The sequence below is a fragment of the Canis aureus genome, chromosome 32 (assembly GCF_053574225.1).
Source record: "Canis aureus isolate CA01 chromosome 32, VMU_Caureus_v.1.0, whole genome shotgun sequence".
In the NCBI taxonomy this organism is placed as follows: domain Eukaryota; kingdom Metazoa; phylum Chordata; class Mammalia; order Carnivora; family Canidae; genus Canis; species Canis aureus.
Window position 1 is genome coordinate 33,711,833 of NC_135642.1, and position 12,430 is coordinate 33,724,262.

At 41.2% G+C, this 12,430-nt stretch overlaps 1 protein-coding gene across 4 annotated transcripts in view; it reads left to right on the plus strand.

Annotated features, from left to right (window-relative positions):
* Positions 1-12,430, plus strand: part of ZNF609 (zinc finger protein 609) — a 208,939-nt gene that overhangs the window by 21,378 nt on the left and 175,131 nt on the right. For 2 of the 4 annotated variants that reach the window (XM_077881405.1, XM_077881404.1), the window contains exon 2: positions 9,009-9,882. The exons of 1 other annotated variant lie outside the window; for it this stretch is intronic. In XM_077881405.1, the coding sequence (XP_077737531.1) occupies positions 9,136-9,882 (747 nt within the window). In that variant the 5' untranslated portion in view covers positions 9,009-9,135. The remainder of the gene's footprint in view (positions 1-9,008; positions 9,883-12,430) is intronic. One more of the 4 variants, XM_077881406.1, reaches the window with a different exon arrangement.

The window sequence follows — 12,430 nt, forward strand, 5'->3', positions numbered from 1 at the left end:
AATCCATATTCTGTTCTAGTAAGTTTGAAGACTGTCAGGTAATTGAGATAGCTTATAACTAGAGACAAGTGAATTTGAAGTAAGAATGGAGAAGAGAAATGGCATCCTGGACACCATTATGATTCTACTTGTTGAGGAGAAAGCAGCGTTCACTTCCCTCATTCATTCATCCATCCATTCATTTATTTTTAAAAGACTTATTTATTTTAGAAGAGTGGTAGGGGCAGAAGGAGAGGGAGAATTTACAGCAGACTGCGCACAGAGACAGATGCAGGGCTTGATCTCATGACCTTGAAATTGACTGAAGCTAATAACAAAAGAGTGGGATGCCCAACCAATGGCGCCACATTCCTCCTTCCCTCATTTATTGACCAAAATATTTATTGAGGGCTGACTGTGAACCAAACGCTGTTATTAGGATACAATGGTGGGCAAAAGAGACAGCCCCATCCTCTCAGGGTGCTTGCAGTCCAATAAATGAAACAAATATTAATAGAGTCATCACATATATTGGGAGGTAGGATGTACCTAGGGAATGCCTTTCAGGTAAACGCCATGAAGCAGTAAGGTCAGATTATGTGCAGAGGACACAGCATGACCAGGAGATAGGACTAGAGAAGTAGATAGCTTTATGGGTGTGCATATGGATGTCACCATTTTTTTATGCCTAACCCTGTAGATAGTACCTTTTGACAGAAAGGTTTTCTTTGCTCTTTAGAGTCAGGATAGCATAGTAGCTTTTGTGTGAGATTTAGGAAGGGAGGTGAGGTCTATAAAAAAATGAAGGTAATTCCTTATATTTCCTGAAAAATTCTTGGATTATTTTCTTTCCCTTATGCCCGTGAACTTGTCCCACATTATCACCTGTTTTACAGATGAGATGATTGATATAGAGAAAAGCTTTCACATGACAGTTGTATGTAGAGGGCCAGTTTCTTAGATCTGATACCTAGCCATCTCTACTATTCTTTTTTTTTTTTTTTTTCCTGAGAATTTCCTCATTAGCACAGAAAGCTTACTTCTCAGGATTAGAAATAAATTATAAAGGGCTATGTAGTCCTCCAATTATTAGGGGGATGGTGGAGCTTTATTATTTAGATGACTTTGCCTTCTGCTTCTTGGCCTACTTACACATAGGTCTTGGTAAGGGTTTTCTCTGTGGACTAGTTCCACTAAATCTCTATAGGTTTGGGACTGAATTATTTACATATTCAGTATGCTGTTTACCTATTGTGAGATGTATGCTGGCACAGCAGTATCACCAACCACCAAGGCTCTAAGCCTGAGCCCTGTTGAATAGTCATATCCTGGTGGAAGTGTCAGTTGCTTCTGTGAAATGAAACAGGTCAAGCCTTATAATCTTTGTCTGAGAATAGCAGCCTGTGAGGACCATAAAACTATTCATGAGATGCAGCATAAAAACACTCAGGGACTGAGAGACACTATACTTTTTACTCATCTGTCCTTAGGTGACACATGGTCAGATGAACCCAGTTGAATTGGATCCGTCTTCTTAAATTGGCACTGTTAGTCTGTTCTTTATCTGATCCCCCATTGGAGATATAAGCTGAGAGCTGTGGTACTTGAGGAGATGACACAGTTCCTTTGTTACAGTAATTAATGTAATAAATTAAGGGAGAGACCCAAAGGAAAGTTGATTGTTTCTCGTTAGAGCCCTAGGTGGAAATTCAGTTGATTAGTGAGCTCCTATGAAGTGTGGCAGGTGGAGAGGGAGATGCCTGTTCTTCCAGCTGGGTAAGCTTAGAGTCACTGAGGATGGTTTACATGTTGTACTAGCTTCACCAGAGGTTGGCTAAGCACACACTGATTTCAGGGTAGCATCTGGAATTTAAGGAAGATGATATAATTTGTTTTTTTGTAGCAGCTTTGCTGTATCCCATTGATTTGTTGACCTTTCCCTAGGACATCAAACCCATGAATCTCCCACAGTTTAGATTTGAAGTCCTGTCAGTGGGGTCAACAACCTAGTGGATTGGAACAAGTGATAAAATAGAGTCCAGATGTTAAAACCATGAGCTTTTAGAGAGTACCTTGGCCCTGAGGGACTTTTGAAGGAAGTTGGAGTCTGTCACTGTAGTGTAGGATTTTGAGCCATACCTGAAGGTACAGAGTATCCTAAAAAGAAAACTCAGACTTCTGAGTTCATGGAAGAAAAAAGGATTGCCATTTTTCTTTCTTTCATAGAACTTAGATTGATATCAGTACTACCTGTAATTTAATTTGTGAAAAAAATTTTAAACATTTTTCCTTCATTTTTTAAAATACCTTGATACTCTATATAAGATCTAATTGTGAAACAACCCTCTTTAAGTTCAGATACTAGAACAGTACCAGAATATTTGGGTCATTTTATATTTTTGAGTTGTCTTATATTTCTCACATTTGTATGCTCATAATATGCTTAGAACCATGATGGGTGGGATCCCTGGGTGGCACAGCGGTTTAGCGCCTGCCTTTGGCCCAGGGCGCAATCCTGGAGACCCAGGATCAAGTCCCACGTCGGGCTCCCGGTGCATGGAGCCTGCTTCTCCCTCTGCCTGTGTCTCTGCCTCTCTCTCTGTGTGTGTGACTATCATAAATAAATAAAAATTAAAAAGAAAAAAATAAAAAGAACCATGATGGGTGCTCCCTCCATTTTATAAATGAGAATATTTAATGAAGCAACTTGGCTAGGGTCAGTGGAAATTTGAGTCCAGAAGTCCTCTCTTCTTTCTCTCTTTTTTTTTTTTTTTTTTTTTTTAAAGTAAACTCTACTCTTAACATGGGGACCAAACTCATGACCCTGAGATCAAAAGTCACATGTTCTAGGATGCCACCTGGGTAGCTCAGTCAGTTAAGCTTCTGACTCCTGATTTTCCTGAGGTCATCATCTCAGGGTCATGAATTAAGCCCGACATCTGGCCGTACTCAGCAGGGAGTTTGCTTGAGATTCTCTCTTTCCCTCTCCTCCGCTCCACCATGTTCTGTCTCTCTCAAAAGATTTATTTAGAGAGAGAGAGAGCACACATGTGAGGGGGAGAGGGACAGAGGGAGAATCTCAAGCAGACTCCCCTCCTAGCAGGGAACTGACGTGGGGCTCAGTCTCACAACCCATGAGATCACATGACCTGAGCCAAAATCAAGAGTCCCTCTTTGAACCAACTAAACCACTCAAGTGCCCCAGTAAATAAATCTTTTTAAAAAATGAGGCGCTTGGTGGTGCAGTTAGTTAAGCATCAGACTCTTGGTTTCAGTTCGCCTCATGATCTCAGGGTTGCTAGATTGGGCCCCAAGTTGGGTTCTGCACTCAGTGTGGAATCTGCTTAAGATTCTCCCCTGCCCCCATACTTGCTCTCTCAAATGAATAAATCTTAAAAAAAAAAAAAAAGTCATATGCTTTATTGACTCAGCCAGCCAGACACCCTCAGAAATCACTCTTTTTAAGTTTTTTTTTTTCCTTAGTAATCTCTGTAACCAACATGGGGCTGGAACTTGTGACCCCAAGATCAAGAGTTGCATGTTCTTCTGACTGAGCCTGTCAGGTGCCCCAGTAATCATATCGTGATTCTAAGTTCAGTGTTCTTTTTTCTACACCACACTATCTTCCTAAAAATATTATGGCATTTTTTTTCTTCTTTGGCCATACAGCATTTAGAGGTAACTACCAGGGATCCCTGGGTGGCTCAGCGGTTTAGTGCCTGCCTTTGGCCTAGGGTGCAATCCTGGAGTCCCAGGATCGAGTTCTGCGTCAGGCTCCCGGTTGGAGCCTGCTTCTCCCTCTGCCTGTGTCTCTGCCTTTCTCTCTCTCTCTATCATGAATAAATTAAAAAAAAATTTTTTTTAAATAGAGGGAACTACCTAGCCAGACAGCTGACTCTCACATTTAAATGTGTATGATCTCTATGGTCACAAGCAGATTATACACACTCACATATAGCTGTCACTCACTCAGGGCAAAGCCTATAAGAAGATTGATCCAAAACCCATAAGAAGAGGGGTAGACAAATGAGTTGACAGCAGAACAGCATTGGAGTACTTGCTACTGAGACCAGATTATCTATGGGTAGTTGGCAGTTAAAGAGATATTCTCTGTTTATAGTCCTCTAGGGAGAAGTACTATCCTTATTATGTTTGAATATCAGTACGGTCAGTTGCCACTTTTGTCTTCTGGGCAGGGGAAGAGACCTCACAGGAAGACTCTCATTCTTAGCCATCTTGAAGTCCTTGTTCATTCCTAAAGTGGGAAAGTGGTGTGATCTATGGCGTGTGCTTAAAAAAAAGTAATTAATGACCCCAAATATGTGATTACAAATCAGTGTTTGGGCTGGGAGTCTGAGCGATGGAATTGGGTTCCAGAGAGGAAACTGGGATTTAAACTTTTGTTGTTACAGGTATAGGATATGGGGAATGATTATCATGGCCTGTCTTGCTCCCTTAACTATATTCACACAGAGAGGAGTTGTTGGTGATCAGGTGCAGGAACAAAAAATAAATGGTACTGACAAGTAATTCCAGAATTGGGTGAATTGTGGTCCTAAATAAGAATGTGCAGTACAATTAGAAGAAGAGAAGAGAGAGGAAAATATTTACAGAAGCTCTTGAAAGTTGAAAATGCCTAGTGGTCTTTGCAGGGTATTGGTTCTCCTGATTCTGCATTTTCTTTGCTATGGAAGCAAGAGGTCAGTGCTTTTCATTTCCAGCAAGCATGCTAGTTGCCCTACCTCCTGGGGTTAAACATCTCTGCAATGACCTGTCAGAGAATTGATTATTAGCAGTCTAAAGCCAGGGATGCTGTAGGGAGCAGATGGGAAGTGGTTTGGCTGCTGCAGCCAGGCTGATTAAGGAATCCTTGGCAATTTTACAGTGTATCTTTGGAAATGTACCACCAAAGTTACTGTGAAGCCTGCTGGGTTTAGAAAACTGAATTTCTGAAAAGTCACCTGGTTAAAAGTAGTACTTGTGAAAGCTGTTAATACCTCAAAAATAGGACAGTTGACTCTCTAAAGAACATTGGGAATACTAAAGATCAGTCCTCAAGATATGTTTTTTGGTTTGCATCTTGATCCAGAAATTCTGGGTAGTTTTCTAGGAAGGAAAGCACTTTTTGTTAATAGAATTAATAGAATTGTAGATTTGAAAAAGGCTCTAGGCATACCCAGACTACCCCATACCACACATAGAGAAATTCTTTATGTAATTTGCTTGACAGATGATTATACTTTTTCTGCTCAGTACTTTCAGTGATAAAGATATGGCTTCATTAAACATTGTGGGCCATTGTTGGAAATCTCAGGTTTTTGAATTTCTTCCTCAGCATCACAGGATAAGTTTCTCTCTTCAACATTTCAACCATCAGATATTTGAAGCTCACCAACCTGTCTCCCTTCAGTATTCTCCTTTCCAGACTAAGGAATACTAATTTGTAAGACAGGGGTTTTTGATCTTTCAGTATACTCTTCTAGACATCCTTCTATTTAATGAATAGATGTAGAACCTGGAAATGAGCACAGACCACCAGATATTCAAGTTTTCATCTCCAGCTCCCCTTTGAGAAGAATCACATAAACAAACAAACAAAAAATAAAGTAAGGGCAATGTTTCTTATTTTACAAGAAAAAAAAAAAACAATTTGCCAAGACATACAGAATTGGGAGAAGAGGAATTTGAGGAAGTGTCTTTTCTTACTAGTGTTTAGGCTGAACTTTGGGTTTTACATTATTATAGGCATTGGTTTTACCTCAGATCTTTTTCAGGAATAATTTTTTTAGAAGATTTTATTTATTTGAGAGAGAGCGAGAGGGTGTACGTGAGCAGGGTAGTGGGGAGAGCAGAGGGAGGGGGACAAGCAGACTCCATACTGAGTGTGGAGCCTGACATGGGCTCCATCCCACAACCCTGAGATCATGACTTGAGCCCAAACCAAGAGTCGTATGTTCAACTGACCAAGCCACCCAGGTGCCCCTGTTACTTTTATACCTGACAGACAACTCTGTGTAAGACTTGACTAACAACCTTTTTTCTTCAAAATTCTGTAGATTTTTCATTCTTTTTTAACATTTAATATTGCAGAGCAGTCTGAGGTTGGCCCAATTTTTGTCCTTTATAATTGGAGAATTTTGCCAGAATGTGTGCAAATTTGGCTTTTTAAATTGATTTTGCTGAAAAAATAGTAAACATTCTCAATCTGCACGCAGGATTTTTTTCAGCCCAAGATATTATTCATTTATTATATCTTAATGGGTTGCTTTCCTCCCATTTGTTCTAGTCTCTTAGTTTTCAGTGCTATTAAATGATGTATCTCTCTCAATTTCCCTCATTTTCTCTTTGCTGTTCTTTCTCTACACGTTCTAAGAAAATATCTCAAGTTTTCATGTAGTTTACTGAATTATTTCCCACAGTTTCAGTTCTGTGCTTTTTTGATTTCTATATTAATTTTCATAGGTAGTTCATTTTTTGTTTCCTCCTTCCTCTTTAAAAAATGACATATTTTCATATCCTTCTAAGTTCATATCTTTTCATTTCCGCCTGTTTCCTTCTTAATGCTATCTCCTCCTTACTGGTACACTTCATTTATCCTGCTCCATATGATGGTCAGCCAATATAGTAAAGTGAGAACTGTCATAAGCTCTCTGAGTACTATCATTTTTATGTACTTTATATTCTTTCCCCCAGAGTCTCTCTTCTATCACAGTCCTGTTTTCTAGAGAAAGGTTGTATTTGTTTGTTTGTTTTTTTATAGAGGAAAGTCTTTTGAAAGTTTTGTTTTTCCAAGGTTAAACGTAGGGTTGTTTTATTTAAAGATTTTATTTATTTATTCATGAGAGACAGAGAGAGAGAGAGAGAGAGAGAGAGGCAGAGACATAGAGATAGAAGCAGGCTCCATGCAGGGAGACTGATGTGGGACTCGATCCTGGGACTCCAGGATCACTCCCTGGGCCAAAGGCAGGTGCTAAACCACTGAGCCACCGAGGGATCCCCCATAGGGTTGTTTTAATGGTTAAATTACATACTGATGATAGTGCAGCTCTGGAGGAAAGTGGGTAAGCCTTAAGTGAAGAGTGAGTGTGAATGTATTATGTTCTGAGCCTAGCCACAGTTGCAAAGATTGCATGCAAGGTAATAAATTTTGATGTTGGAAAGAACTATGCTTTAATACTCCACTATAGTGTAGATTCAGTTAGAATTTCCTTTTCTAGAAACGCTCACTTGTCTCATAATAGAATTATTTTCATACCATATTCCACTCCCTTATTCACTTATTCACTGCTCTATTCCCAGCACCTAATTTAGATACTAGCACACAGTAGGTAATAAATACAAATTTTTTTGGAATGAATGAGCAAAGATTTGCTATACTAGTATTTATTGGAGGCCATATCTTCTTAGGTGGTATTAAGAATTCCAAATATTTTAACAAAATTTCTTTAACATTCTAGACATTTTCAGAGGTATCATTTCTCTGACTTCAGGGATAATGTTTCCTTTACTTTGTGGGCATTTTTTCATAGTTCCTACATCATGCCCACCCCACGTTTCCCCCCCCCCCCCCATTTTGCTCTTCCTTTTAAGAAGTAAGATCTCTATAGACTTGATGCCAGCAATAGTTGTTCCTGTTGGTACTAAGCTCTCTACTTGTGTAAAGGATGTATTTTCTTCTCAGATCTACAGTTAAGTGGCAGGTTAATGTGCACACCTTTTTCTCTTAAATCCCAGTTGCTAGTATTTAGTTGGTACAGCTCTGCTCTCTTGGGATGTTGTCTTCTCTTGTAACTGCACCCTGGTTCTTTGATACTGTCTTGAGGTATTAGATGAAAAAGTACAGTTTGTCTTGTCTCTGTCCTATCTGTAACATATACTACTAGAAATCACTTTGTAGGATTCATTGTGCCACTACTGGTTGGCTCTTTGTTATCTTATGAGCGTTCTTTCCTAAATAGATATAGAAAGATAGTGGACAAGGGAATGAGCAAGAAAAGAACTCTTTCACTGTGTCATAACATAATACCTGGATGGTATATATTGGGTGCCAGGTTTTCTAGATGGTACACTCCCAAAGTCTCATGAACCAGGAGACTGGAGAGTGTCGTCCCCCACCCCCTTTCTTAGCCAATCTCTGTTTCATGTGATGATGCCTTGGAATTTATCAATACCATGCCACCAATCTTATATAAAAATGTGGAGAGTTATTTCACATTCTGCTGTTAGGGATTTTAGTAGTCTTCAGTCAGGGTAAATTTTTTTGTGTGTATATGTGTGTGTCTTCATAGATATTTTAGTGGAATGTGGGAAAGGCCACACTGAGTTATGCTATTTGGACATAATTTGAAACCTGGAGTTGAATAAGGCTTATTTAACTGAAATTAAGCTGATTGGATTGAGTCCTCTCTGAGGATTGCCTTCATTAGTTGCAATATTTGTCTTCTATCCTAATGTTATATTTTCTCTACTTCTTGTTTTTCTCTTTCACTTTTATCCATAATAAGACTTTTCCCCTCAAAAGAGTAGAATGGCAAGGAATCCATATTATTTTTAGTAGGGACAAGCCCTGTTAATAGAGGACTTTTACAGCCTTTGCAAGTCCATGTTCTGAGTCTCTGATCATTCAAGAAGAAGCAAGGAGAGAGGGGGTATGAGTAAAGTTGTGCTAGAGCTTGAATCTGTTATGTGCCAGGGCCTGTATTGATTGAGAGAGGATTGCCAGCTGGCAGTGGCAGTAGAAATAAGTCTCTTGGGAATGGGAAACTAACTCTAGAGGATTCCTAGTTAAGACTACACAGAATCTCCGGGCATTTGGAAATACTGTACTCTCCCCTGGGGAGATGGAGCGGGAATTAACTTTTCCCCTGGTCCAATGTGACTTGGTTAGAAATACAATTGAACCTGTTTGTCTTGTCCATTGTGATGTGGTAGCCCCCTAGGAACAGTCTGTTTTGTGTGGGAGTTTATTTCAGGCTGTCTCCTTGCCTGTATTGTTTCCTTTAACAGCTCTTTAAATTTTCTTTTTCCAGCAATGATGTTGTCCACTGGGCATGTACTGACCAATGTGGCAGGTCTGAGAACATAGCTGAAGCTGAAAATAGGAAAGCTGGGGGCAAGGAAGAGCCTTGAATCTTGAGGTGGGACGTTGACTCTAAGATGTCCTTGAGCAGTGGAGCCTCCGGAGGGAAAGGAGTGGATGCAAACCCGGTTGAGACATACGACAGTGGGGATGAATGGGACATTGGAGTAGGGAATCTCATCATTGACCTGGACGCCGATCTGGAAAAGGACCAGCAGAAACTGGAAATGTCAGGCTCAAAGGAGGTGGGGATACCGGCTCCCAATGCTGTGGCCACACTACCAGACAACATCAAGTTTGTGACCCCAGTGCCAGGTCCTCAAGGGAAGGAAGGCAAATCAAAATCCAAAAGGAATAAGAGTGGCAAAGACACTAGCAAACCCACTCCAGGGACTTCCCTGTTCACTCCAAGTGAGGGGGCAGCTAGCAAGAAAGAGGTGCAGGGACGCTCAGGAGATGGTGCCAATGCAGGAAGCCTGGTTGCTGCTATTGCTCCCAAGGGCTCAGAGAAGGCGGCTAAGGCATCCCGCAGTGTAGCCGGCTCCAAAAAGGAGAAGGAGAACAGCTCATCTAAGAGCAAGAAGGAGAGAAGCGAAGGAGTGGGGACTTGTTCAGAAAAGGATCCTGGGGTCCTCCAGCCAGTTCCCTTGGGAGGACGGGGTGGTCAGTATGATGGAAGTGCAGGGGTGGATACAGGAGCTGTGGAGCCACTTGGGAGTATAGCTATTGAGCCTGGGGCAGCGCTCAATCCTTTGGGAGCTAAACCGGAGCCAGAGGAAGGGGAGAATGAGTGTCGCCCGCTAAAGAAAGTCAAGTCTGAAAAGGTAAGAGGTGGCCAGATCTGGCTGCCTACTGCCAGTCAGAACTGCCCTGGACTAACCACCAAATGCTTTGTACACTCTGTGGGAGGCTCATTAGTTTGTGGGTAATGACCAATTACAAGGTCAGAGCAGCTGGTAATGATAATGCGATTTTGTTCCAAATTAGGGGATTCTCTACAGATTCATTAACAGCAGGCCTGGACATTTTGGAGAATATCTATTGTTGGGGGCAGCTACTTGGTAGAATGAATTTTCTCTAAGTCGAGAACCTGCCACCTTGTCCTTGTCCCACCCTCAAACACTTGTTGCTGGAGACTGGCATCAGCCTTTATGTGGTCTCCAGCTTAACTACTTTCATCCTCAGAGTCATTGATAAACAATAAATTGGTAATAGGCTTTCAGTTGAGTGCGGTTCTTAATGGGATAAATAGTGCCGCTGGGTTTCTGGAACAGAAAAGGTTAAATAAGTTTCATGGTATGATATCTACCAAGTGTTCTATTGGTGGCTACCAAAGAGCAAAGGGGCAGGTAAATAGGGGAGCAAGAGGTACTGGCTGTACTAAGAAGTACTTAATCAGGCCTTATGAGTTAGTGTTGTGGCCATGCATGTTTGGCCTTGAAAGAGATTCTTTGGCCACTAAAGGTATAGTTCTTGGCCAAGTATCTCCCTCAACTATTGATAATCAAAGTGTCCTGGTGGTTTAATAGCTGCCAAATAGTGTAATGATACCTTACCTTCTGCTTGAGTTGGAAGGACAGGTGCTTGCAGCCCCAGGAGGGGCTCTCCTCCTCTGGGAAGATGATCTTAGTTCACGTCTCAGGAAATAGAGCTTGTAGGGCTGGAGCAGAGTAGGTGTGAGTCTAGGGTCAGCTCAGGCTGCCTTAAACTTAAGCAGCTTACAATTTCCTGCAAAGTGGCTGGTCTGGTGTTGAGCCCTTCATTGGCTCTTGATTTTTCCGCTCCTGTGTTTTTTGCTCACCCTGTGCTTTCAGCTGATCCCAGCAGATGCAGTATAAATTGGTTTCTCTGTAATTACATCAGCTGCAACAGGGAATACCTATTTCCATATGTAAGTGTTAATAAATAGAGGCTGGATGTGTATGTTTGTGTGGTGGTGCCCTTTCTGGGCCTGGATTCCAGTGGTAGCTTGTACTTTCTTTGCTGTAGGTATTTTGGTCTTTGCCTCCGGCACATCTGTAGCTCTTAGCAACATCTGGGCTTCCCTAGTAACAGGGCTGTGAATTTTCTTCCACTAATAACACAATGGTTCATTCCCTTTCACCAGAGGCAGCTGCCAGAGAGAAGCTGCCTGTGTTTAGGTGACAGATGCTATAGTCCACCTCAGCAGCATCAAGTTCCAGCTGGCTACTGGCATGGATTGTCCTGTGCTGGCTGTGATTTACCATTTTCTCTGGGGTGCAGATGGATAATACTGTTTTTAAAGAGGCCTAGGAGTACCAGGAGTTGTTGCTTCTGTTCCAGGCCCATTAGACTGTTCCCTACATCTGGCTGCAGTAAACTCATGCCATATATTCATGTTCATAATCATTGTTCTTCCTGTGCTAAAAAATGGCCATTTCTGAGAGTAGACTTCTTTTCCTTTCTGTTTAGAATTCTTGACTCATGTTGCAATCTTGCAGGCCCAGTCAGTAGTCATCTGTAGGTGACAGGATTAATGATGCTGAGCTTTACATTGGATTTAAATCTAAATGTCCATTATAGTCTCCAATACAGTAGCAAATGGAACTTTTTTTCTTTTAGAGGTCCAGGGACTGATTGGGTGGCCGCTCTTCAGAATTTAATTAGGCTGAAAGATGCAATGTATTCAGCTAAGAAAACACCTTGCTGCCAAGGAGGTTTGCCCCTTCATAATGTAGCTGTGCTATGTTCGCCTTGTCTCTCAAGGAGACTGAGAGTGGGGCAATGGAATGAGAGAGGAAAAAGAGAGAGAGACTGTGCTTCAGTTTTTGGAAGAAAGATAAAATTGCTAGGAAGTCCTTTTTTTAAGAAGCAGAAAGTTGCTCTGCAGTTTAATATTACTGTAAGCCAAAACCTGGTTTCTCAGTTCCTTTCCCTGTTCCCTCAAACCTTTTGAACAGTCTGGTTCTGGGGGTGCCTTTCCATAAAGCCTTTGATCATTGAAATAATTATTTAAATGTTTGGAAGTTGCTAGGAGATGAAAACACTGTGCAGGAAGAGTGTTTCTAGAATGGGAGGAGGGGAAGACTTAAGGGAAAAGAAGGCTAGGAATCTTATAGCAGATCAGCTTTTGGGAAACAAGGACTCTGGGGTTTAGGGTATAATAGGGGCTCAGTGATGATTACTACTAGAGCTTATAAGCTAAGTCTTTGAAAACTTCTTTAAGATTTTCTCTCTGAGATACGGGCTTGCCTATGCCTAATTGGTTTGGAATGTTCTTTCTATGTGGGGACAACCAACAAAACTAAAACAGCAAAACAGATGTTTTGATATAATCTGGGAATTACATACTCTGAGCGAGGAGCTCTCATGAAGAAAGAAAACTCATAAAATTTGGGAAGTGTCTTGGCT